Source organism: Anabrus simplex, chromosome 1 (assembly GCF_040414725.1).
Source record: "Anabrus simplex isolate iqAnaSimp1 chromosome 1, ASM4041472v1, whole genome shotgun sequence".
Classification (NCBI taxonomy): Eukaryota; Metazoa; Arthropoda; class Insecta; order Orthoptera; family Tettigoniidae; genus Anabrus; species Anabrus simplex.
Genome location: NC_090265.1, coordinates 1,358,948,387 through 1,358,973,639, shown reverse-complemented (window position 1 = coordinate 1,358,973,639; position 25,253 = coordinate 1,358,948,387). Strand labels below are relative to the sequence as shown.

The window sequence follows — 25,253 nt, the reverse complement described above, 5'->3', positions numbered from 1 at the left end:
TCTTCTTGGACCATTATAAATTCAATGTCTTAAAATCTAGCAAACTATTAGTTTAATTTGTTACATTAGCGATTGAAAGAGAACAATCCCAGTCATTTGAAAACTTCTTCTTTGAGTTTTTGTTAAATAATACAGTCTTAAATTCTGATAAAATGTCTTCATTTCACTGACATCTCTATCTGTTCAATGGGGAACCATACGTCCATCGATTTAAAAGTTTACCGTTCGTGAGTTAGCGATATAACCTTGCACTACATAAATTCAAAGTGCTGTGATATCGTTAAAAGTTAGTTAAACGTTCGCGAGAGGGCGTGAACCAGTCACCCCTGAGATAATGAGCAAAGGTCAGAGTAAATCCAGATTTTGGTGGCATATGGGGACAACGCAACCCCACAATTCCTTGGGATGTAACCATATTCCAACGCCATGAAGTTGCAAATGGCCGATCCATCCGACACATCTCAAGATCTAACCATAGAAGTTTCAATAACAGTAGATCACTACTGGAGAATCATCAAAGACAAGCAAATTATACACCTTTCACCTTCATTAGTGATCTGTATTCGGCTGGATACTCAGCAGCAACAGAACTAGTGTCAACGTAAGTTAAGTAAGTGTCAACAAAACTGAAACCTATCCATGATGCCATTGCTACTATTATTTGAAACTTTTAGAATCTGGAAGCTTTAGGCATTGCGGGCACCGAAATCAAATCACACCCACTCAGCTCTAGGGATGAAGTTATTCTGAAGGAATTTTCTGACTTTCCCACTTTAAAAATGGAAGGAGAGTAGTAGTAGTAGCACTACCCAAGAAAGAACAAACCCTGGCCAACAAATAACATCATCAATGGTAAAAAAAAAAAAAAAAAAAAAAAACCTTTGAACTTTTGCAGAAGATGTCAAGAAATACACAGTTCAAACAGATGATGGTCTTAAATACTTCAAGAGCAGGCTGAAGTTATCCCCTCAAGATGCAGATGCAGAGAACATATTTTACCTACCTCCTCATGCTGTGAAGAAAGAAAAATGTAGTTATGTACGACAGGGCAGATAGTTTTTGTGGCATCATCTTGTGAAAATGGCAAGGCATCACTCAACAAAACCTAAGAATTGGACCTAACTTTCTTCCTGAGGTTCTAATAGTACTACTTTGCTCCAAACGACACGAGTTTACCATTCTAGATGATGTAATGTCAAGCCTTTCTACAACTTGTGCTGGATTCAATGGACAGAGATCTTACCAGATTTCTGTGGTACAGAAAACAATGGAAGGCTATAAATCATACCAAACTACAGATATAGATTTACAAAAAAAAAAAGTACCCACAAATGGCAAATAGTTTCGATGTAAGTGTGTAATGGACTAGTATAACTTGGAAACAATTCTCTACACCAGGGCCTCTCAAATGCCCAAAATCTCACACATGCAAACTGAGGCGCAGAGGTCCTGTGCACAGTGCATCGGTCCCACTCGGCTTGGACTAGCGCTTCGTCTTGGGCAATTTGGCTAAGCTCGGCTCAGATTTGGAGCGTTACGGAGCAAGTGGGACAGAGGGAGACAGGCGTGGTTAAAGAGAGAGACAGCGCTATTGCTCCAAATCGAGGAGTGGGGGTCTGCGCTCTGTTCAACCGAGCAAAGACATCTTTTGCAACTTGCACCGAGCAATGCACTGGTGCATGCACCTTGAGACGCCCTGCTCTACACCCAGGGTAAATAGTGAAAATACTAAGTTTGATTAGTAGGTGTTATTACTATTATCTACGTAGTTATGTACGACAGGCTGTCAGTGCGGACTTTATTTGGTATAAATTGTGGTCTTATCATTTATTATTTGTGTGTTGTATGATCTGTCTTGTGTAACAGAACATGTGAGGTTATGTCACGATACTTCTGTTGTACGTTTATTAATACGACTTTATTTAATGTAAGAAGATATAATTAATAGTATATAATTTATTACCTGTAAATATGATGTGTAAATCCGATGTAATGTTCTGCAACACATGGTAAGAGTCTAGACCAATACACCTTTGTCACTCGAGTTATACAGAATGTTCTATTCATTTGTATACGGGTTATTGGAGGCTTGAGAAGATACGACAAAGCATGTGTGTCATACTTTTCTGGAAGCCGGGCCAGGCAAAGTACATAAAAGGGCAGTCTTGGGTTGTTGAGTTGTTAGCGAGGGTCATTAGTCAAGCTGTGGTTTTGCCGCTGAAGTGGTTATGTTGGTACAAGTGTTCCACAGTTGGTTGATATGCTAATGTGCAGCTGAGTGAGCTCAAGATGGTAGTTCATTTGATGTGCAACTATCAATGTGTATATAATTTGTAAATAAAACAGTGTACACAATTGACAGCATCTCGTGTGTGCGTCTTTGTGAATACGATAGTTTTTGACACATCATCTCATGAAAATGACAAGCATACCTGCCAACTTTTGAAAAGGGCTATCAGTAAAACTCACGCACAACAAAGAATCTAACGATATTTGACATGCAGCGGCTTATTACAAGTAACAACTCTCATTATTGTTCCGTATTGAAGATGACGTAGGTGGTTTTTTATTTAATTATCCTTGATATCTATGCCTAATGCAGCGGCTTGACGAAAATAATAATACTTCTGGGCTACAAAATACAATAGTTCATGCTTTACACAGGATACTTCCATTAATTCATATCTACTTACATCATAGGCCAATGATTTTTAGATGAACATAACAGAAAAAGAAGAAAAGAAGAAAACCATGTTAAACAGCAGCAGGCATAGCGAATATTGGTTTGGAGCATATTTCCTTGATAAATTAAGCAGATATGCGACATCTGAAAAGGTTTTACACAATAAAACTTGTTTAACATAACCTAGGCAAGAAATAATATAATACACACTGCAAATCACATGCTAGTTTGACTTTAAGCCATACTTTTAGCCCTTTTTAGCTTCTTGCAAAATGTCTTGAGAAAATGTTTTATCATAACAGGGACCACAACTCCTGGTCTTCAAAATAAAAATAGACTCCACAGATTCATTGGACATGGATGATCTGAACTCTGTTCTATTTTTCTTCACAAGGCTGAAAACACAAACACATTCTGCATTGCTATGGGGTATGGTGAGAAATTCGGTTATACTTAAGAAGTTCATTGGCTCCACGAATTCTTCACATTTGTGCCCAACTGGAGTCACTTGCAGCATCTTGATTTGCAACCAAAGTGTCATCTACCTGAAGAGCTGTGAAGTGCCTCTGAAGCTCATTCATCACCTCATCTGTAGTTTCATTTTCTTCCTTGCAAAACATGATAGGAAACTTTTCCAAGGGAAAAAAAAAAAATATATATATGGAAGAAAACTGTGCATTTTGTCTAACCTAGCAACTTGAATGCTTTAACACATCATCCTTGAAAGGAAACTTGTAGATGATGTAGTCACAGGCAGTACAAAAGTAGTTTCTCACTTATGAAAAGAAAAGGGATTTATCTGTATCCTGGAGATCATTCAACTATGTTTGAAGTCTGAATGCCATTAACTAACTCATCATCACTTCTTTGATTTTGAATCAAGTTGTACACAACTTCAAGAAATTAGAAGCTTTTAACAATTTTGGGCTTGGTAAACAACTGCTTTAACAAATTCATTGGAAGTTCTCGTGAACTTGTATGGAAGAATTCTAAAGGGCAACAATGAATTTGTCAAATACAGGAATAGTCACATGAAGGAATGTGCAAAAGGCCTTGTTCAAATTTGAGGACAGGAAAATAAACAATTTTTTCTCACATGTTGTAACCGAAGTCTTACTTTTTAGGATGGGTTTTGTCACATTTGGAAGAATATGCTATTTTTTTTAGGGGCATGTGTAGTAGCAGAATCAAGAATTCTCTTTTGATACTCTTTGGATCCACATTGTTCAACCCTTAAGTATTCTGAAAGATGTCAAGCTTGTGGAAATATTTTAGGTATATAACATTACTTCCTCCTTGAAGACAGAAAGAAGTGAACACCACTGGTCCAGTAGTCTATCCAAACATCTGACTTAAGATAACTACCTAGTACATACATGCTTCAGAATTTTCTTTGTCTCTTTATTGTGCAAGTTCTGATATTTCTGGAGGCGGTTTTTCTTTCCATACTCTTTTCTAAGAAATAAAATATATCAATAGGATCTCATCCACTTTAACTGGTAATTTTCCGGCAACTTTTTCAGCTGCTAAATTAATCAGGTGGCATAACTTGGTTGAAATTCCTTCAGAACTGCTGAAACCCCATTTTTTTGTGTCCTATCATAACAGGAGTATTGTCGGAGCAGAAAGCCACACAGTTTTCAATTGGTATGTTATGAGAATTCCGCCGTGATAACATCAGGTTACCTATGTTTAGCCCTGTTGAGTCCCTGTCTAACGCTGGCATGGAGGGCACAGTATTCACTACTTTTTCCCCTGGAATATCTTAGAATGTAACAACAATAGGATAAAACTTGGCATTCGTATCATTGCTTCCATCCGTTGCCAAAGAAAATGGTCCATTCTGAAGGCACTTAACTTCAGATGATGTATTTTCTGCCATTTCATTTATAATGCAGGTCATTTTTGTGCGAGCACAGCTATATTTCTTTTCAACTCCTGATGTGGGAAACATCATCTTAAATAAAGCACCAGCATAATCAGCAGCACTTAAGGGCACATTGTGTTCCATCAAAAAGGAAGTAAACAGACACTCGGCCCTAATTACGACACTATCAACGTTCCAGACTTTGCAAAAAATGTGTTGATTTTCATCTTCTTTTGATTTAACATAACTTAATTGTTTACCGCACTCTCACATGATTACTTAAATAGTTTTTCCTACCATGTGCAAAATTAAAATCACACCCATATATCGTGCAAAAGGCAAATTTTTTTTCCTTTCTTGATTTTAGTATGCACGGAAAATCAACAGAATATGATTGCTTAAATGTCTAGAAGTACTGCTTCTTGTTGGATTTATTCATGAATCCTACAACAGGAATATAGAGTATGAAAATGTCAGAGAACAAATGTCTCAATATCTACTGAAACATCGCAAGAAACCTGGATCACTTAAAGTCACATAAAATTACAACACAAAACACTCAAGGCAGTCAAACACTTCATTAAAACGTGTCAAAGCACACTAAGCCTTAAACCATTATATGAAAACAACGCCAACCTCATGAACAAAGAATATGCACATAGTAAAAAACAAACTACACACTGTGGAATGAATGTAATTGGTCCAAGGAATACAGGAAACTGCAAGGCATGAAGTTATAACACAAAAACTTGAACACTTCATTAAAATATGTCATAACTTTAAAAGGCCAAACCATTCAAGGAACACTTACTTCCTGAAAAAAGAAAAACACTCATGTGGTCAAAGAATATGGGTTAAATCACAACAAACAAATGGAGCGGAACAAAGAATTTGCGGAGCAGAGCCTGCTGACACCTAAGATTCATATGGAAGAATTGATATCCCAGCTTTAAATTCAATTCCAATGACGACACAAACGTCACACGGTTAAAACAACCAATCACATCAAAGAATGAGTTTCCGACTATCGTGGACTTGCCTTTGACCCACGCAAATAATCGATTGTACGGAAGTTGGGGTGATTATTGAATGTTAACGTTTCAAATTTTTGCCCGCGAAGACGTAAAATGACACCGTCCATCCATAAAACCGTAAAATGCTGCAATTTTCGTAAATTTCACTGATAAAATGTATAAGTTGGCAGGTATGGACAAGCTATCACTCAATGATACCTTAAAAATCGGACCAAACCTTCTTCCTGAGATTCAGTCTCACCTGTAGTCCCTTTCTACTTGCAGCCACTACACGGAAATTAGCCTTGAAATACCAAAAGGAATATCTTACAGCATCTGCTCTTCTGGATCTGAACACTTACACAGATGACTTTGCAGCCTCCCTTTCAGACAAGGAGGAAGTCATCACCACTTACCTCAAAATCACCGAACTTAGGAGTATAATTCATTTCCAAATGTCAAAATGGGTGACAAACTTCCAAGCTTTACACAATGCTGGGAAACTAACGGCATGCCATACAACAGAAAATCTCAGGTTCTTGGGGTTCACTGGAATATTGTATGTTGCAGGGTATTCAGCCCGAAGGCTGGTTTGATCCTCCACAGTTCTGCCAACAGGTGTCATAGCCTAGGCGTCACCGAAGAGGCATACTAGGGAAATGAGGAGCGAGGTAGTTTTCCGTTGCTTTCCTCACCGGGCCAGAAGTCGCTCAACCGGGCAAGTTGGCCGTGCGGTTAGGAGCGTGCAGCTGTGAGCTCATATCCAGGAGATAGTGGGTTCAAACCCCAATGTTGGCAGCCCTGAAGATGGTTTTCCATGGTTTACCACCTTCACACCAGGCAAATGCTGGGGCTGTACCTTAATTAAGGCCACAGCCGCTTCCTTCCCATGCATCGTTTTATTTTGTGTACAGTAATTGATAATAAGACAGGATACGTGCAGTATCAATATTAATGATTAACAATCGTACACATAGCTACGAGGATAACCACCATGGTATGTAAATATGATTTAATAGTTGTAGTTTTTTTTTTTTTGATTGAATAGTAATTTGATTTGTAGATTAGATATTATGTGATTTATTGATTTTATTGTATTTATTTCTTAAATATGATTGTTATTTTATTATGATATCATACCATCCCGTTCTTCATGTCATATATTATTGGGTAGATCCTCGAAGGTATGTGTGGAGATTATTGTGTCTAATCTTATGTCTGTATGAGCACCTTCAGGACAGTCTATTTTAGAATAGGTTGATTCAGATTTTATTTCATTTTCCTTTCAGTTTCTATTACGAAGGAATATTATTGATAGGATCCTGTACCGAAAGCAAATTTCAAATACCAGGAATTATATATATATATCAAATAAGAGTTTTATCTGTACATTGCTCAGAATTTAAAAAGGATGGTATTTCTGTATCTGTCGTGTCCATAGTAGCAAGGAAATGCACTTTTTAATTTTCTGTAATTTCTGTCTGTCTGTATGTATGTACTCGCATCACAAGAAAACAGCTGAAGAGAATTTATGAAAATCGGTATGTAGTGTCCCGGAATAAGCCGCTACAATCCAGGCCATAAATAATTTTATTTACGCTGAGAGAAATGGTAGTTTGGGAAAAGGCCTAAAATTTAATTCTCAAATATTTGTGTTATTAGTGGGGCTATCTTAATGAAAATCGGTATGCAAAGTAAGGAAATAAGTTGCTGCAATCTAGGCCATAAATGATTTTATTCACGCTGAGTGGAATGGTAGTTTAGGAGAATGCCTAAAGTTTAATTCTCAAATATTTGTGTTATTAGTGGTCCTATCGACAAATACTGCATTACTAAAGTTGTATAGTATTAAATTTCCGATCATTTAGGTATGTTTTATACATTTTTTGTTGCTAAGTCCATTATCAGCGCCAAAACATGAGAAAATGGGTAAACAGAATTTAATGAAAATCGTTATTAAAGTCGGGGAATAAGGAACTACAGCCTACGCTAATATCACAGATTCGAAAGAAAACCAAATGTGAAGACCTATAAAGCTCATAACATTGAACAATAACAACATTACATTGACCAGTGTTTGTTGTGATGTGCTTTGTCTTTTCTGTTGCCAGTCATGTCCGATAGATGGGATTACTGCCGTATACCGAGTATTTTAAAAAAAAACTTTACGTCGCACCGACACAGATAGGTGTTATAGCGACGATGGGATAGGAAAGGGCTAGGAGTGGAAAGCAAACTGCCCTAGCATTAATCATGGTACAGTCCCAGCATTTTCCTGGTGTGAAAATGGGAGACCACGGAATACCATCTTCAGGACTGTCGACAGTGGTTTTCGAACCCACTACCTCCCGGATGCAAACTCACAGCTGTGCACCCCTAACGGTACGGCCAACTCGCCTGGTCGTACCGAGTATAAGAGCCTGCCTGAATATTGGCGGGAAGTAGCTGAGGAGTTAGATAACCTTCTCCTTAAGTATGCCATTCCTCTGGTTCATAAATTTTCTGATAATAGTGGTACAAAGCAAACTGGTTCGTCATAGCATTAGAGATATTCAATCCCTACCTTGAGGCACTGATTGGAATGAGCAGTGTGTATATGTAATGGAAAAATGGCAGAGGAGTGTTCACGGCTGTCTGCGGCACTGTCTCCAGCACTGGAACTTTGGATGTTAGATCGGCATCGTAGTACTGTTCGTTGAAAGTTAGAAAATGTGCGGTTTTCCATTTGAGCGAGTATTTTATATGATAACATTGCTTTTAATCCCTACATTCCTACTAACATTTTTGTAATGGCCTAAGTTAACTGTAGTTAAACCACAAAGGCAGTCTCTCTGAGAATCCCGTTGCGAAGCACGGGTACATCAGCTAGTATATTTATATATACATACATCGATCTCTGTAACGGAATTATATTGAATTTGGATAATCGCCATTGAGAAATAGGTTATTATATTTAGGTTCATTTATATCCGATGAAATCATACATCACATCCATGACAGTTATAAGAATGATATTAATGATTATTGTGAACTAGTGTTTGTATAAATGAAATTCGATAGATGATGTTTAATGTTGTTCGCTGCATTACATTGAAAGGTTTGAATTGACAACTGATTGCTATCTTAAAATTTTAATTCTCATATATTCAGATTTCATGTCGATCCTTGGTTTCGTTTAAACTTATTTAGGGATTTTGTTTGAATAAACGTATTCCTATCCAGAATATCTCAGTTGTTATTAATGTAAGGTAGACATTCTCAACCATATCTGTTAATCTATTTTGGCATTACGTTCATTACCATTTACAAGACATCGCCAATAATATGGATTTAAATAGTCTCAAAACCAATATCAAATTATTTGCGATTATGTGGGATATTATTGGAATAATCATGAATTTGAGACTGGATAATATACAAAACCAATTTTACTGGTTTAATAAACAAAATGTTCAATTTGACATTTCGGTCGCCCAATAGGATTCGTAACGTGACTCGTTATCATCATTCTTCGTCATTAATCAATACAGGGATGTAAATAAACATGTTCAATCACCATTCGAGCACCATAGCTAGCAGAGGCATTCAATTTACCTAATGAAATCTAATAATAGGGAGAACCTGTTGAAGACCCTGAGTGTAGAGTGTTCGTGCCACCGACTAGTAGAAGGGTGCACACGGTCACCGTTATAGTTTATTACATTAATGGATGAAATCATAAAACGTGCAAAACAAGTACCAGTAGTGATGAAGTGAACGCTTCGGTATTTACAGATGATTTTGGTGATTTAGGGAAATGGAGAAAAGGAAGTACAAAAGAGACTGGACATTTGGAATGAAAATCTGAAAGAGTTTGGAATGGTAATTAGTAAAAAGAAAACTGTAGTCATGCACTGCAAAACAGAGAAAAAGGGAAGCCAAGTGAACATAGACGGAGAATGGTTAGAGAATGTAGAAAACTTTACATATCTAGTTAGCATTATTAATGGAAGTAATGAAATCAACCCTGAAATTAATAACAAACTAAGTAAAGGTATAACATTTTATCATCAAGTCAGAGAGCTTTCATGGGATGACAAAGTACCCAAGAGAACAAAATATAAACAGTATCTGGCGTAGGGACGTGGCGACCCCATTGCCCAGTGGGAAACCACTGCAATCAGCCACCCGAGTATTGGCGGAAAAACCATACCTCATTGCGTTAGGAGGAAATGCCAACCCAGAACCCTGAACATCTGGGGTTGTCCCTCTGCGGTTAACAACCGTAGTTGTAAATCAGAGCTTGCTCCACCCAAGGTTAACTACCTTCGAAAGTCAACCATGGAAAGGTCTTTTAGGAAAGAAATTCCACCGTCCTGTCCAAGAAAGCAGGAGAAGGCTACATCGGACTCGGTGGGTAGCCACCTAGAAGGCGTCAACGAGTCGGAGCGTTGGCAATAACCCATTCCTATGCCAGCACATAAGAACAGGATCAAACAAGATCAGATCAACTACATTGCTACTCATAATATTAATTCTCTACTTAAAGCAGGAAAACTAAAGAACTTGACGGACGAATGAGATAAACAGAAAATTTTAGTAGCAGGACTCAACGAGATGAGAAATACTACAGAAGAACCACTCGAATCTCAAGGCTATAGAATTTACAACGGAAAACCTGGACTAAGGGTTTTGAAACAATGTCCCCGGGTTTATAGTCAATGTGAAAATAATAAATTCGATAATCGATTTTCAAGCCATCTCACCTAGAATTGCAACTTTGAGTTTAAAAGCATCCAACAAAATTTATTCCATCATAAATGCCCATGCCCCTACTAATGAAAAGAATTTTCTAACAAAGAATAGGAAAGAAGTGGAAAAGTTTTGGGATCTCCTTGACCAAACTGTAAACCAAACAAATATTAACAACATTAAGATCCTGTTAGGGGACTTCAATGCCCAACTCAGAAGAGAAAAGAAATACCGAGATATCACTGGGAAATGGGGTCCATATAAACATACAAATAAGAATGGTCAAAGACTTGTTGAACTCTGCAGAGAACACAAACTGATGTCAAAGTCCACATACTTCAAAAGGAGACCTAACAAACTTAAAACTTGGAAACAGCCTGATTGGAGAAAAGGGGAATGGCAGCTGGATCACGTATTTATGGACAAAACCTTCCAAAGAGAAATCTTCAATGATAAAGTATTAAGAGGAGTAGATACAGGTTCAGATCATTACATAGTCAAAATCAAAATTAAGTTCACACCACTAAAAAAGAAACCAAAACGCAATAAACGAAAGAGGAACTTTGATCCACACGAATTAATTAGAAATGATAAATATAGAGAAGTCACACAAAACATAAAACTGACAGATAACTTAGAAGAACTGGTTCCAATTCTCAGGCAACAAGCTGAAAATTTAGCCCCATTGAACACACACAAACATGCCTGGTGGACCTCACAATGTGACAAAATTCATGAAGACAGACATCAGGTATGGTTGAAATTTCAAACACACAAAACAGAAGAGAGTGCAACCAACCTCAAAAATATCAGGGAAAAGTTCACACAAATTATCAGGCAAACCAAGAGACAATCACAGAAAGATCTAATCAACTTAATAGAAGAAAATTACCACAAAACCAATTCCAGGGACTTTTACAAAATGTTTGGAAAAAAAGTACAAAAGTTTGCCCCTCCCACGTTAATACTGAAAAGTGAGGATGGAAAAACGACACATAACGACAAGGAAAATGCTGAAATCATGGCAAAAGCATTCATTAAACTTTTGAATTATGAAGAACCTCGGAACTTTTAGCAATTAATACAGCCACGCCCATCAAAACCCCGATTGAACTCATAAATTCCCCAACAATCCAAGAGGTGGAAACAGCACTCAGAGAGTTGAAAAATTATAAGGCATGCGGAGAAGACAAAGTTTTCGCAGAAATGTGGAAATATGCCAGTGATACAGTTCGAACATCCTTACACATGTCCCTAACAAAAATCTGGATAACAGAAAAGTTCCTCGAACTTTGGACCACAGCCATAATCCACCCACTCCACAAAAAAGGAGATAAAAGCAATCCAGATAATTACAGAGGTATCTCTCTCTTAGACTGCACATACAAGATTTTCTCCAGAATTCTGTACAGGATGATCAAAGAGCAACTAGAGGAAGAATTAGGTGAATACCAAGGAGGCTTCAGACCTTGGAGAAGCTGTGCACAACAAATCATCACTTTAAAATTAGCCATAGCATATTACAAGAAGCAGAACAAACCTCTTGCAATAACCTTCGTGGACTTCAAAAAAGCTTACGACTGTATCCATAGACCTTCAATGTTGAAAATTTTACAAAATTTCGGGCTCCATCCAAAATTAATCAAATTGATTGAACTCACCTTAACCAACACTAAATCAAAAGTCAAGTTCAGAGGGGAATTCTCTGAGCCATTCATCATTAAAACAGGCTTAAGACAAGGAGATTGCTTGCCACCACTGCTATTCAACTGTGCTTTGGAATATATAATGAGGGAATGGTACAAGATTAACCCAAAGAACATCCGAATTGAAAGACCCAAAGACAACATAAGTTTAAATTGCCTAGGATTTGTCGATGACCTTGCTCTCTTGTCCAACAATATTCAGGAAACCAGACAACAAGTTATATCACTACAGGAAATAGCACAGAAAATTGGTCTTGGAATATCTTTTGAAAAGACAGTAATCATGTTTACTGACCCACCACTCATAAACAAAATTGCCATAGGAAACTAAGAAATCAAAATCGTAGATAAATTTAAATATCTGGGAGAACTCATAACATATAACCTCAATGAAAAGCCAGCATGGCATAACAGAATAAATAAATTAATTGACCAGAGCACAATATGTCACTAAGAATACTTACAACAAAAAGGACCTGTCAATAGCAACAGAATTAAAGCACTACAAAACAGTCACTCAACCAGAAATAACATATGCAAGTGAAACCATCTTCAAAACAACTAGCACTACACAAATAGACAAAATGCTCAAGATAGAAGAAGAATCATTAGAACGTGCATCAACAAATCATACCAAAAAGATGGACACTGGAGAGTAGCTTCTAATGAAACAGTCTACAAGGAAATAGAACCAGTAATGAGCACAATCAGGAAGAAATGCATTTAATTTTTTAGATATCTAATCAGGACACTAGAGAACAGGATCATCAGGAGAATAATAGAAAAATTATGGAATAGTAAGTGCAACATTAAGTGGATTACAAAAATCAAGGAAGATATGGATGAACTACAAATTACAGTGGAAGACCTAAGAAACAAAACCAACAAAATCAGGAAACTCACAGACAAGCAAACCAGACTGCAAATCAAATTCAATAAACAGAAAATAGGAAGGGTGATTTCCGATGAAGAGAGAAGGATAAGATCAGAGAAAATGAAGAAGTACTGGGCTGACAGGAAACTGAAAAATTATTTGTATAAAGTTGGCTAGAGTGGTCCAATGAAGGCCATAAAATGTAAATAAATAAAAACAGTATTTCATACCATAACATACGGACTAGAAACGCTGATAACTAATAAGAGACGAGATAGTAAGATCCAAGCAGTAGAAATGAATTTTTTAAGAACATCAGTTAAAAAGACAAGAGGAGACAGAATTCTAAATATTAAAATCACAGAAGAGCTAAACAGAGAACCATTAGTACACAACATACAGAAAGCAAGAAGGGAATTGGAAGGAGAAGGTAAGGGAAAGAGACCATTTGGAAGGCTGAGAAGAAGGTGGATGGATCTGATTTGGAAGGACATTTGAGAAGCTGGATTGGATGTGGCGGAAGTAATGGAGCAGGAAAAGAGGAAGGAGAGAAAGGAGTGGAGGAGGCTTCTTAACCACACCTGGGCGACTGGAGTGCAACACTGATGATGATGATGATGATGATGATGATGATGATGATGATGATGATGATGAAAACATTGTCGGCAGCTCTGGTTGGAACAAGACTACTGCACTACACATGTCAAACTATTGACTGTGGGACTGTGGAGAAATTCCACAATTTCACCTGGATGGATTTGTAGTGACCCACATCAATGGAAAACATTTGTATGCAATTGTGTCACTGAGATACAGTAACACACTCCACCTTCTCAGTGGTACCACTGCCTAGAATCTAAAAATCCAGTAGACATTTTAATCCAGAGGCCTCAAAGCAGACAAAATTGCCACTGCCAACAAATGGTGGCAAGGCCTATCTAGCTTTGTAAACCTCCAGATTCCTGGCCTGTGGATGTGACCTTCCAGTGCACCACACTATCTGATGCATGAAAAATAGGTCTGCAAACTCTGACAGTCATCATTTATGAGCCACAAATCCATGTGTTAAAATACAGCTCATATTAGAAACTTTTGTGCTTAACGGGATGGATTCTGCACTTCGTTAATAATGTCAAAGTCTCACAAAAGCATATGGCGAGTTAACGACGTCCGAATAAGGAAAATCGTAGCCATCTGATATATATATATCACAACAATAAATCTTTCCAGAGTAATATTAAGCTCTTTTGCAACTGTTTACCATTTCCAAGAACTTCCAAGATTGGATGATTTCATCCCTATCACAAAGACAACCTTATTCAAGTCATAGGATGGGTCCAGTTTTCAGAACTTTCAACAAATGAAAAACAACCCTTATTACTTAAAGAAAACCACCATTTCACGCAACTACTCACATACCAGACCCACATCTGACTATTTCACCTGGGAGTAAAGATCCTTCTTTCTAAATTTCGCACTAACTTCTGAATCTTAACAAAGCATCAAAAAAGTCTTACAGAGGCGCTTACCTTGCAAAATCACCAAGAACGTGCCAATAAAGGAATGTGAAGCCCCATTACCAAATGATTATGTTCAGCCTTTATCCCCATTCTTAGTCGGTGGATCAGATTTTGCTGGTCTACTTAATGGTAAGAAAGTTAAACACTCAGCAAGTCATACAGTTGTGCCATGAAATGAGCAATACATGTGAAACTTTCTTCAGATATGCTCGTTGACTAATTTCTTTTAGCATTACAGTAAAAAAAGATTTGTAACTCACAGAGGTCTCCCACATACAATTTATTCTGATAAAGTCATGACATTCCAAGCAGGATGCCGAGAATTAGATGAATTGTCTCCCTTCTTCTCTTCTTCCTAAACATCCCAGTACTTCACTAATCATGGGATTATATGGAAAAGATTAACTGCCCCGCGAGCAATTTGAGTGGGAGGATGGTGGGAGCGCACAGTTGGCACAGTTAAACAGTGCCTGACAAAGAATCTAAGGCTATGGAATAAGCAAACAGATGAAATGTTGGGTACCATCTTATCCAAAATAGAAGCCGCAATCAATTCACAACATTCAGTTCAAAATAAGAATGGCGATTGCTTAATACCAGCACACTTACTCCATGGAGGCAAACTGACAGTCATCCCTATCAGACAAAAACCAAACATCAAAGTCAACTTACAGATGCAATTTCGTCTCAGCCAACAACTAACAGAAGATATCTGGAAGAGATGGACAACAGTTTTATAGCCACACAAAAGAGACACAAAGCTCCTAGTTGATGACTTTGCCCTTTTGAGGACCTACATCCAAGGCATATGTGGAATCAGGAATATGTAGATGAATTATCTCAACGGTGAAATGGTAAAATAAGAACTGTTGTGCCTTGTACTACAGATGGAAGGCATTTAACGTGCCCTGTCCAGCTGGTCATCCTCCTGGAAATCAACCAGATGGGGAGGATGTTCATAATTCTTAAAGAATGCCATTCCTACTTATCACGCTCTTAGTGAATGTCACGCCCACTGCAGACAATCAAAGATTGAATAAAAAAGAAATTGTGTTCTTCTACACTACATGTCTTAGTAAGTAACCCCTAGACATTCCTCCTCAATCTTCATACATTTTTCCTTTGTGGTTATTTTCCTATGTGAATTTCTCTTCTTCCACCTCTGCTTTCACTGCCTCTATGCAATACTGGCCTTCTCCTTCGTCTTTTTTCCATCCACTTTGAGACTGAAATATTTCCTTGCAGTTCTTTCATTACACGTCTATACACTGAAGTCTACACTTTTTTATAGTACCACATAGATTGGAACCTTGATGATGGCTTCCTATTCACTTAATTTTTCATCTTGTTCCTGATGATTTTTTAATTCATGGTTCTCATGAATCTTATTCCTACTGCCTGAATACTACTGAGGTCAATGTTTAGTAGAGTAAGTGTCTCCAAACTATAGAGGAGAGCTGGTACAAAACACGTGATACATAGTTTGGCTTTTTGGAGTATTCTGCTGTCGCACAGTAAATTTCTGACTAGATTGTTGATTCTAGGTTCTGTCATTTTAAGCTTATATTTCCTTATAATTGCAAAAATGGAACACCACTCTCCTAGCTTTGAAGAAGTCAACCATCACCGTTTGAAGAGTCAACTTTCTTTTTTCTTTTTTTCACCGTTTGAAGAGTCAACTTTCTTTTTTCTTTTTTTACAGCTAATTCATATGACCTTTCAACATAGGACAAGGTCATACGTATTACTTTATAACTGCCTTCTTCAGAACAATCAAGAGAGTTAAGGATTATACACTTTAACACCTGTCTGTTTCACTTCTAAATATATTCCATTGTTCATTGGTTATATTGTCTTGTACTGGAATAACAACAGTTCAGCACAACTACTGTACAGAAAGAGAAAAAGACCAGTACCTTCCTTAGATTATTAATTAAAATAAAACTGATCTCTAATAATGGATACACCAATAGCTAACCCAACAGTTACAAATAACCATGTGCTCCAAGAAACTAAACTGGAACATTTGACAACAATCAACATTTTTCCAATATGGCAATTTGTAACCCTTCTACTAATGGAGTACATGAGAAAACCCTTATACTATAGGAAACAGAGAATGGGAGAGGACCCAAATGAGGTGAGTTGGCAGACCTGCAGGAATGTGAAACACCTCCTGAACATGACTGCACTACAATTACCAACCAGGCATATATAAGTGTATATATACATATAAAAAATACAGTACAGAACATTTATTATGTCAGACTTTTACTTCAATCTCAATTTTCTTTGCCTTACTTTCTAATTTAGAGTGGATCTTTATATCCTTGCCTAAACTAGTCAATCTGTGTTTCCTCTCTTCCTTATCCAAGTATATTTACTGTCTACCTATTGTTTGACAACTATCATATTTTCATTTTTAACGTTGTTGTTGGTTTTTTGTTTCTGTTTTTCTCTTTTCCCTAATGGTTTAATGTTCCCTAACACACTGAAGGTTTTTGGCCAACACAAATGATATTTAAAGATGTGCCATTCAGTTATGAGTGTATATCGTAAGGTATATCACGGTGGAATAAAATATCTGAAGCATTTTGAGAATATGTATTGGCAAAGTAATTCAGAATGAATATGAGAAACTGAAACAATGCTCACCTGAAAGACATCTTGAGATTCATCTCTATCTTCCGTAAATCTTCTCTTCTGAGCACTTTTGTTAATCTGTTGTACTTGATGTGACTGCTGTTGAGCCTGTGGTTGTGTTTGTTGTTGAACCTGTTGTTGTTGTTGTTGTTGCTGTTGCTGGGTCTGCTGTTGCTGTTGTGTTTGCTGTTGCTGTTGTGACTGCTGAGATTGTTGCTGTAGAGGACTACTTTGTTGGTGTTGTTGTTGATGAAGGGGAGAACCTTGCTGTGGTTGAGGCTGTACCTGTCCTTGCTTAAGCTGCAAACCAGGCCCTGCCACCTGAATTTGAGGATTCTGTCCTGGTTGCTGAAATGGTGCTCCTTGCTGAATCTGGCCTTGAAGCAAGGAACTTTGTCCTTGAATTTGTAAAGGACCAGGATTCTGAAGAGCTACTTGGGCCTGTAAAGGAGGACCCTGCTGCCAATGACCTTGAGTATGCAAAGGAGGACCTTCGCTTTGAACAGGTGGACCAGCCTGTTGTAGATGAATACCTTGATTCTGAAGGGGAGGCCCAGGGCTCTGTAGCTGTGGATTTTGAGGCTGAAGAGGAGGACCCTGATTCTGCATTGGAGGACCATGGTTTTGTAATGGATGGCCCTGTTGCTGCTGTACTTGACCATGAGCTGGCTGAAGTCCCTGTTGCTGGTCCAGACGATTGAATGTAGGATAGCTAACGACAGGTGGTGCTGGGTTTTGGATGTACTGAAAATATAATTTATTTATTTTTAATTAGAAAAGAAAAAAATCACCCCTTAATTATCACACATTTTGTACAAACACAAAAAAACACATGAGAAATATTTTCATGAAGGTGAAAAATGGCTAAATAATTACCATACTGGAATTTCTAAAAGGACCAGTTATTTCTTCTTTACCTTGTCTGCCTGTCCCTATGTGGTCATTCATGTCTCCCATTATCACCACTTCTTTATCTTCGATACACCTCTCCAGGTCCTCCAAGAACTCCACTAGACTCTTATCAAAATTACCATAGGCGAATAGTGAACGATAAGAGGCAACAAAGGAAGAAAAAAGAACGGAACAGAAGAACAATTGCTGCTCCACCTGGGACTTCTGCCATCTCTGCGGCAAATTCTGTGCCTTAGAAACCATCACTCTCATTTTTGCTCCGTATTGAAAACAGTGATCTTAGTTTACAAAAGAAGTATATTTATTACCCCACCTATTCAATACAATTAGCACCATGTTATGTGGTTAATTAAACAGAGAAAATCTAAATATTATACGGACATGTTTCGCCCTTCTTTTATTGGGCATCAGCCATATTAATTTAATCTTAAAACAAACATTGTTTAGAGGACAATGCCATTTATTATTTGTAAAAACTGAACTGTGATTTCTTATGATATTAATATTAGAGAATAGTAATTATAAATTATGATGTTGGGACATGACATATACAAGACATGTTAAAATCATTGTAAACAAATTTAAAATCTTGTCCAAAAGAAAATTTATGTTATATAAAATTCTAAAAACGGCACGTCTGGTACTGAAGTGGATCCTCTTCGTAAGAAAATTCAGCATATACTTGCTGGGACAGTTGTCAACATAAGTTTTCAATAGACTAGAATGGTTGAAAACTTGGTGAATTTTCTTTATATTTTGTGTTCCGGCACTAAAAATTGGCCAAGAGAAAAGGCAAAAGTTATAAAATTCTCTTCATTAAGTTGATTGATCTAAAATATTATCTTGATATAACCAATGCAAACAGACGATGATGTGCTATTTGAAGCTGCTTTCGAGGCGAGTATTTCCGAGTATTTGACAGGTAATATTTGATTATCACGTGGAAATGTAGTCCTTCTAGAAGATGTGGAACACCAAGGAAAAGAATGTGGTTATATCATTTGCTGTATTTATGTCTATCTTACTGTATTAGCAGCGTTGGTCTGTCTGGAGTAACTGTTTGCATTGGTTATATCAAAATAATAATTTAGATCAATCAACTTAATGAAGGTAATTTTATAGCTTTCTCCTTTTCTCTTGGCCAATTTTTAGCACCAGAACGCAAAATATAAACAAAATTCACCTCAAGTTTTCAACCATTCTAGTCTATTGAAAACTTATGTTGACAACTGCCCCAGCAAGTATACGCTGAATTTTCTTACGAAGAGGATCCACTTCAGTACCAGACATGTGCCGTTTTTAGAATTTTATATGACACAAATTTTCTTTTGAACAAGATTTTAAATTTGCTTACAATGATTTTAACATGTCTTTTATATGTCATGTCCCAACATCATATTTTATAACTACTATTCCATAATATTAATATCATAAGAAATTACAGTTCAATTTTTGCAAATTATAAATGTCATTGTCCTCTAAACAATTTTTGTTTTAAGATTAAATTAATATGGCTGATAGTGCCCAATAAAAGAAGGGCAAAACATGTCCCCATAATATTTAGATTTTCTATGGTTAATTAACCATATAACATGCTACTAATTGTACTGAATAGGTGGGGTAATAAATATACTCCTTTTGTAAACTAAGTAAAATTCTGTGCCTCCCGTATTGGGCCGTTCAGTCACCTATGGACTCACAAATGAACAAGAGTTCTGTTTGGAGGACCAACCTACTCGTTTTCGAGTGTTTACTATTGTACTGTATATACTTGGATTTGAGTTTCAGCTTTCTTGGAGTGGAAGTGCAAACTGCAATCATGGAGTATGTTTTATTGTCAGTGAAGACCTGGTACAGTACACAGAGAAGGTCTACCAGGTAAATGACAGAATCATGAAAATCAAACTTCACTTGGAGAGTGAAGTGCAATATTTTATCGAAGTATATGCACCTCAGACAGGTAATGTTGAAGAGAGTCTAGAAGAGTTCTTGGAGGAACTGGAGAGGTGCACTGAAGATAAAGAATCTGTGATAATAAGAGACAAGAATACCCACATAGGAAAAGACAAGACACGGTAAAGAAGAAATAATTGGTCCTTTCAGTTACAGAAATAAAAATGCAGAATGAGATTTAATTAAACATTTTTGTGAGAGGAATGGATTAATAGTAGGCAATACATGGTTTAGAAAGAAGAACAGCCAAAAAATAACTAGCTATGGATGGGACAAAGGAGAACAAGAAAAATTGATTGATCTGATTTTGGTTGAGAGAGAAATGCAGACAATTGGAAGATGTGACAGCTATGCCAAGTAGTAGCTAAATTAAGACTTGGTAAAATAGTAAAATTAAAAGAGACAAGAAAAAGAAAAATAAAGGTATGGAAATTAAAGGAAAAGGGAGCACAAGAGAAGTTCCAAGAAGAACTGAAGAAACAAATTCCTAAAGAAGAGGTTAGCAGTGTTGAAGAGGAATGGGCCAAATTTGCACAAGGAAGAAATGTGCAGAAGATACATGTGTAGAGTATCAGGGAAAAGGAGGGAAAAGTAGACGCCCTGGTGGAATAACAAATTAAGGGATGCAGGGAAAGGAAATTTTTTTTTAAAAAATGGAGGAGCTAGATAGGAGGGAAAAATACAGAGAGTAGGCAAAAGTATAATGAAGCAAACAAAACATGTTAGAAGATCGTACAGGAAGAGAAACAGAAGTGCTGGGAAAATTACACAGAAACCTTGCGAGGAGATGTTAAAGTGAGAAAGTGATGTAGGGATTGGTTAAAAGCAGAACAGGAGAGAAGATTCAAAATTTGTACAGACAGATACAGGACAAATTTTGTCGGAAAGAGAGGATATTCTCCAGCAATGAGAGGTGTGTATTTTGCTAAATTACTTAATATCAAATTCAAAGAACTGGAGGAACATGAAGAAGAAATAGTGGAAGAAAAAACAAAATAAAGATAAAACAATGTCGGAAATAGAAGGAACTATAAAGAAGATGAAAAGTATCAAAGCATCAGATGTGGATGAGGTGGCTACAGAGATGATAAAGGCAGCAAGACAAGAAGAGTGATACAGAAGAAAAGAGAAGTACCAGAAGATTGGAGGAAGAGTCTGATAATCCCAGTATTCAATAAGGATGGTAAGAAAGAATGTAGCAGCTATCGGGGAATCACCCTCATTTCACATGTAGCAAAGATCTTTGAGCGGATATTAGAGGGAAGACTGAGGATGAAAGCAGAAAAAGAAATGGAGAAAGAATAATAGAGATTTAGAAGAGATAGATCAACTTTTGATCTAATTTTTGCATTAAGGAACATGACAGAGAAAAGATGGGACATCAGGAAAGATTTAGTTGACATTTTTAGAATTTACATTACGATAAAACAAAACACACATAGGTCTTATAGCAACGATAGGAAAGGAATGGGTTAGGAGCAGGAAGGAAGTAGCCGTGGTCTTAATTAAGGTACAGCCCCAGCATTTGCCTAGTGTGAAAACTGGAAACCATGGAGAACTATCTTCAGGGCTGCCGACAGTGGGATTCAAAACTACTATCTCCCGAATGCAAGCTGACAGCTTCGTGCCCCAAACCATGCAGCCACTCACTTGGTTAATTGGACATTAATTTACAGGTATTGAGAAGACATACGATTTTGTACCACAGCAACTGGTCTGGGATGCATTGATAAAAAGGAAGTAGGCACAGCAGAAGTACAAATGATTGAAGCCAAATATGAAAAGAGTATAAGTAGCATGAAGACTAAAATGAGGGCAATTAAACTGGTTCAATTTAGAAACAGGACTTTGACAAGGAAGTGTATTATCCCCTCTATTCTTCGTCACAGTCATGGTTGAAATCCATAAGAGTGTACAACAAAAAAGGGGAAGCAAAGAGACAAAGGCCTTACTCTTTGCACATGACAGAGTAATAAGGGGAGGGAAGATGAAATGGAAATACAAGAACAAGTTACTGCATGGAATAGGGAGATAGAGGGATATAGAATTAAAATACGTATGGAGGAGAGTACGGCAGTCGTGATGATAAGAAGTAATAGAGAATCATAGTTTATTAGGTAATAGAGAAGGAAGAGGAAATATTGAAGTAAATGAAAGACAATTAGAAGTTGTGAAAAACTAAAAAAATAAGTGAAAAAATTAGAAAGAGAATCCAACAAGCCAATCGGTTTTACCAATGTGCGAGAGGTATAGTGCGGAACCGGGATATCCATGAGAAATGCAAGAAAATTCTGTACTCAATGCATTCCACATCAATTTTGACATACGCAGTGGGCACATTGACAACAACAAACCAGGTTGAAATACTAATCCGAGCAGTCAAGACGAAATTCCTTATAGGAATATCAGGGAAGACAGGAAGGGAAAAAATCAAAAACACAGAAATCATAGAGAGAATTGTATTCCCTAAACAGCAAGACAAGATAGACCAGTAAGCTGAAATGGTATAGAAACATGATGAGAATGGATGAGGATAAAGATCCAAAGTGAATATATAAAGAGAAAATAATAGGAGGAAGACAATGGGGAAGGCCCAGAAAGAGGTGGCTGGATATGGTGAAGGAGAGTACAGAGAACAGAGGAGTAAAGAAATGTTGGAAGAAGGAAGTGAGTGGTGGAGAGACAGAAAACAGTGGAAGTATTTGATTCACAACACGATCCAGAAGACTGGAATTGAGAAATAAAGAAAACTGAAATTTAATTTATTCTTAGTGGAAGGTAGTGGCCATGGCATTAACTAAGGTATAGTCACAGCATTTTATTATTATTATTATTATTATTATTATTATTATTATTATTATTAACAATTACATCGCAATCGGGAAACATCCCAGTGGCAATGATCACTTACAGTAGTGTGATAATAAAGTTAAAACATAACGTACCATTTCATTGCCCTCACCATATTAAGACGAGATATTACGACACCAATGTTTGCCATGCATCGTAATAAAATGACAAAGATTATATAGTAGAGAAATATATTAGAAGAAAGTATGGACATACAGAATTATATAGGCCGTGATTATGTTATAATAAAAGTGCAGACATATAGAATTAAAGAAGCCGTGAATATGTTAAAAAAACATACAGATTTAACGAATCAACTAAGCCGTGGTAAGGAAGTAAGACATTCAGACCTCTAGAATCCACGCGGCCGTGACTAAGAAAAAAATGCACAGTATTTTAAATTGTTAAAATGGCAAAGTGAATAATCAAAATTACGTTGAGCATCGAAACGAAAATATACACGCAAACTTCGTCACGTAAAGAAAGAGGAAGCATTTACGGAAGAAGATTTCAAGGAATTCTTGGAAAATTCAAGTAGTATTAAAGATATTAAGGTTGATGAAGAGGAATACTTAAAAAAGAGAAAAGAAGATTTAAGTTATCGTAGACCAAAGCTCAAATCGAAAGTTAATGCGAGTCACTTGGTGAAAAAGAATATATCGCTAACTCAAAACATATTTACTATAAACCAGAAGTTACCTAGAGTACTTTACAGATCTTATAACTGGAAGCTGTCAGTAAATTTTGATGGAATAACCTGTTTTAAAAGCTAGAAATTAGACACAGGAGAATTTGTCGCGACACTGAACTGCAATACTAATGATGGTGTTAAATATGTTCTTGTCACATGCAAACGACAGCATCGAGATGAGTAACTAAGTCGGAGATGGGGCTGGCAACTGACGTAGACTGCTCAGCTGATTCTACAAGCCCAAAACTGGTAGCCACTGCCCAAGTGTGACGCAGCAACACATGGAGCCAGGGAACCAAAGATGAGCGAAGCGGAATCTAGCCCAGTCCAGTAACGCCAGCAGATAAAAGTTAAGTTCCATGTAGTTTTATTTATTCAAAATAACCATTCATGTTTAACTTTAAGAAGTAGTGTGTAGACATTAGTAATGTGATTTTAAGAAGGTCGGTATTTATATCTTCGAGAATTGAATTCAATGTGCAGTGTCTTTGCGAAGAAATTATCACAACTGTCTTAAAACCATGGATGTAGGTATTCTTCAATTACGTAAATCAACATTTTTATGTAGGGATGCTTATACTCAAATGTGGAGAGATTGGAAAACGACATTTCGTCTTTCGCCAAAGAAAAGTGTTATACATAATGTGATTTAATCCAGCTGTAATGTGGAGTGGAAATAGGATCTTAAGACTTGGTTATCGCAGTACGTCATTGCATGTAAGTAAATACGAGCTTGATTCATTTATACATGTATTTCTTTTACAGGAAAGAGTGATTATGTGTATTTCAATAGAAATTAAACCCATTAATGCATCTTTGCCGTATGATAATGGAATAATGAAACGATAAGCCGCTAAAGGAGAAATATTTGATATTTATGTGTGTGATTAAGAGTATATACGACGTAATGATGAGATTATAAGTATGAATATTCGGAGGGATATATTTGTTGATATGAATGTGGAGTTATATTGTTTACGGTTGAAATATGGAGAGAAGTATGTGTTTATGATTTGTTGGTAGTAATTACGCGACGTGATACTAGCCATTGGTTATAACTGATGTGTTTGTGGCATGATTTAATAGCGGCTTAGGAAGTTACTGAATGTTACTGAATCCGTAGGTTGATAACCATATACAGTCATCAAAATAAAATTTCCAAATAATAAATATTAAGGTGGAGACCTGATATCTTCTAGGAGAATTTCACATGTTGTAATAGGTCTTCTTTGATATATTTTTTTTTGTTGAAGCCATGATTTAATGAGAGGAAATATCCTTATAATTAAAATATCTGCCATTCACAGGTAAATAAGTGTCATCAGCAATATTCTCTAGAATCCCATGAGGTAGTGATTGAACTTAGATGCGATGGTGAATCTTAATTGATGTAAGACCTGATAGGATAATGGTTAGAATTTATTAGGCGATACCTACATTTACGTTTTAGGAAATATTGTGGATATATTTATCCAAGTAACAGCTGAAGCTGATATATATATTTAATGCATCAGAATATATTACAAATAGCTATTTTAAGCTATGATATTTGGAACTCTGCTTTTTCTGCTAGCGTTACAATTGAAAATCAAGCAAGAATGATCAAAATGATGGATGATTCGTTCAGACGACAAATAAGCATTTTTGATTTAATTGAATTATGATTTGATTCAATTTTGATGTTAACTACACTTTTGACTTAACTCTCTTGGTGCCAGGCGGTAGTGCTAGCACCCGCCCTTTAAATTGCCAGAGCCGATCTGGTCGGCCTTTAACAATCCAGTCGGAAGTTGCCAGAGCCGATTACATC

The 25,253-nt window shown here is 36.8% G+C and overlaps 1 protein-coding gene across 8 annotated transcripts in view; it reads right to left on the bottom strand.

The window, feature by feature from the left end:
- The window catches only part of LOC136858342 (transcription factor SPT20 homolog), a 615,333-nt gene that overhangs the window by 220,149 nt on the left and 369,931 nt on the right, over nucleotides 1-25,253 (bottom strand). For all 8 annotated transcript variants that reach the window (XR_010858631.2, XM_067137808.2, XM_067137810.2 and 5 more), the window contains one exon: nucleotides 17,050-17,781. Coding sequence is in view for 7 of the 8 variants with exons in the window: in XM_067137808.2 (XP_066993909.2) it covers nucleotides 17,050-17,781 (732 nt within the window). In the remaining variant the exon portion in view is untranslated. The remainder of the gene's footprint in view (nucleotides 1-17,049; nucleotides 17,782-25,253) is intronic.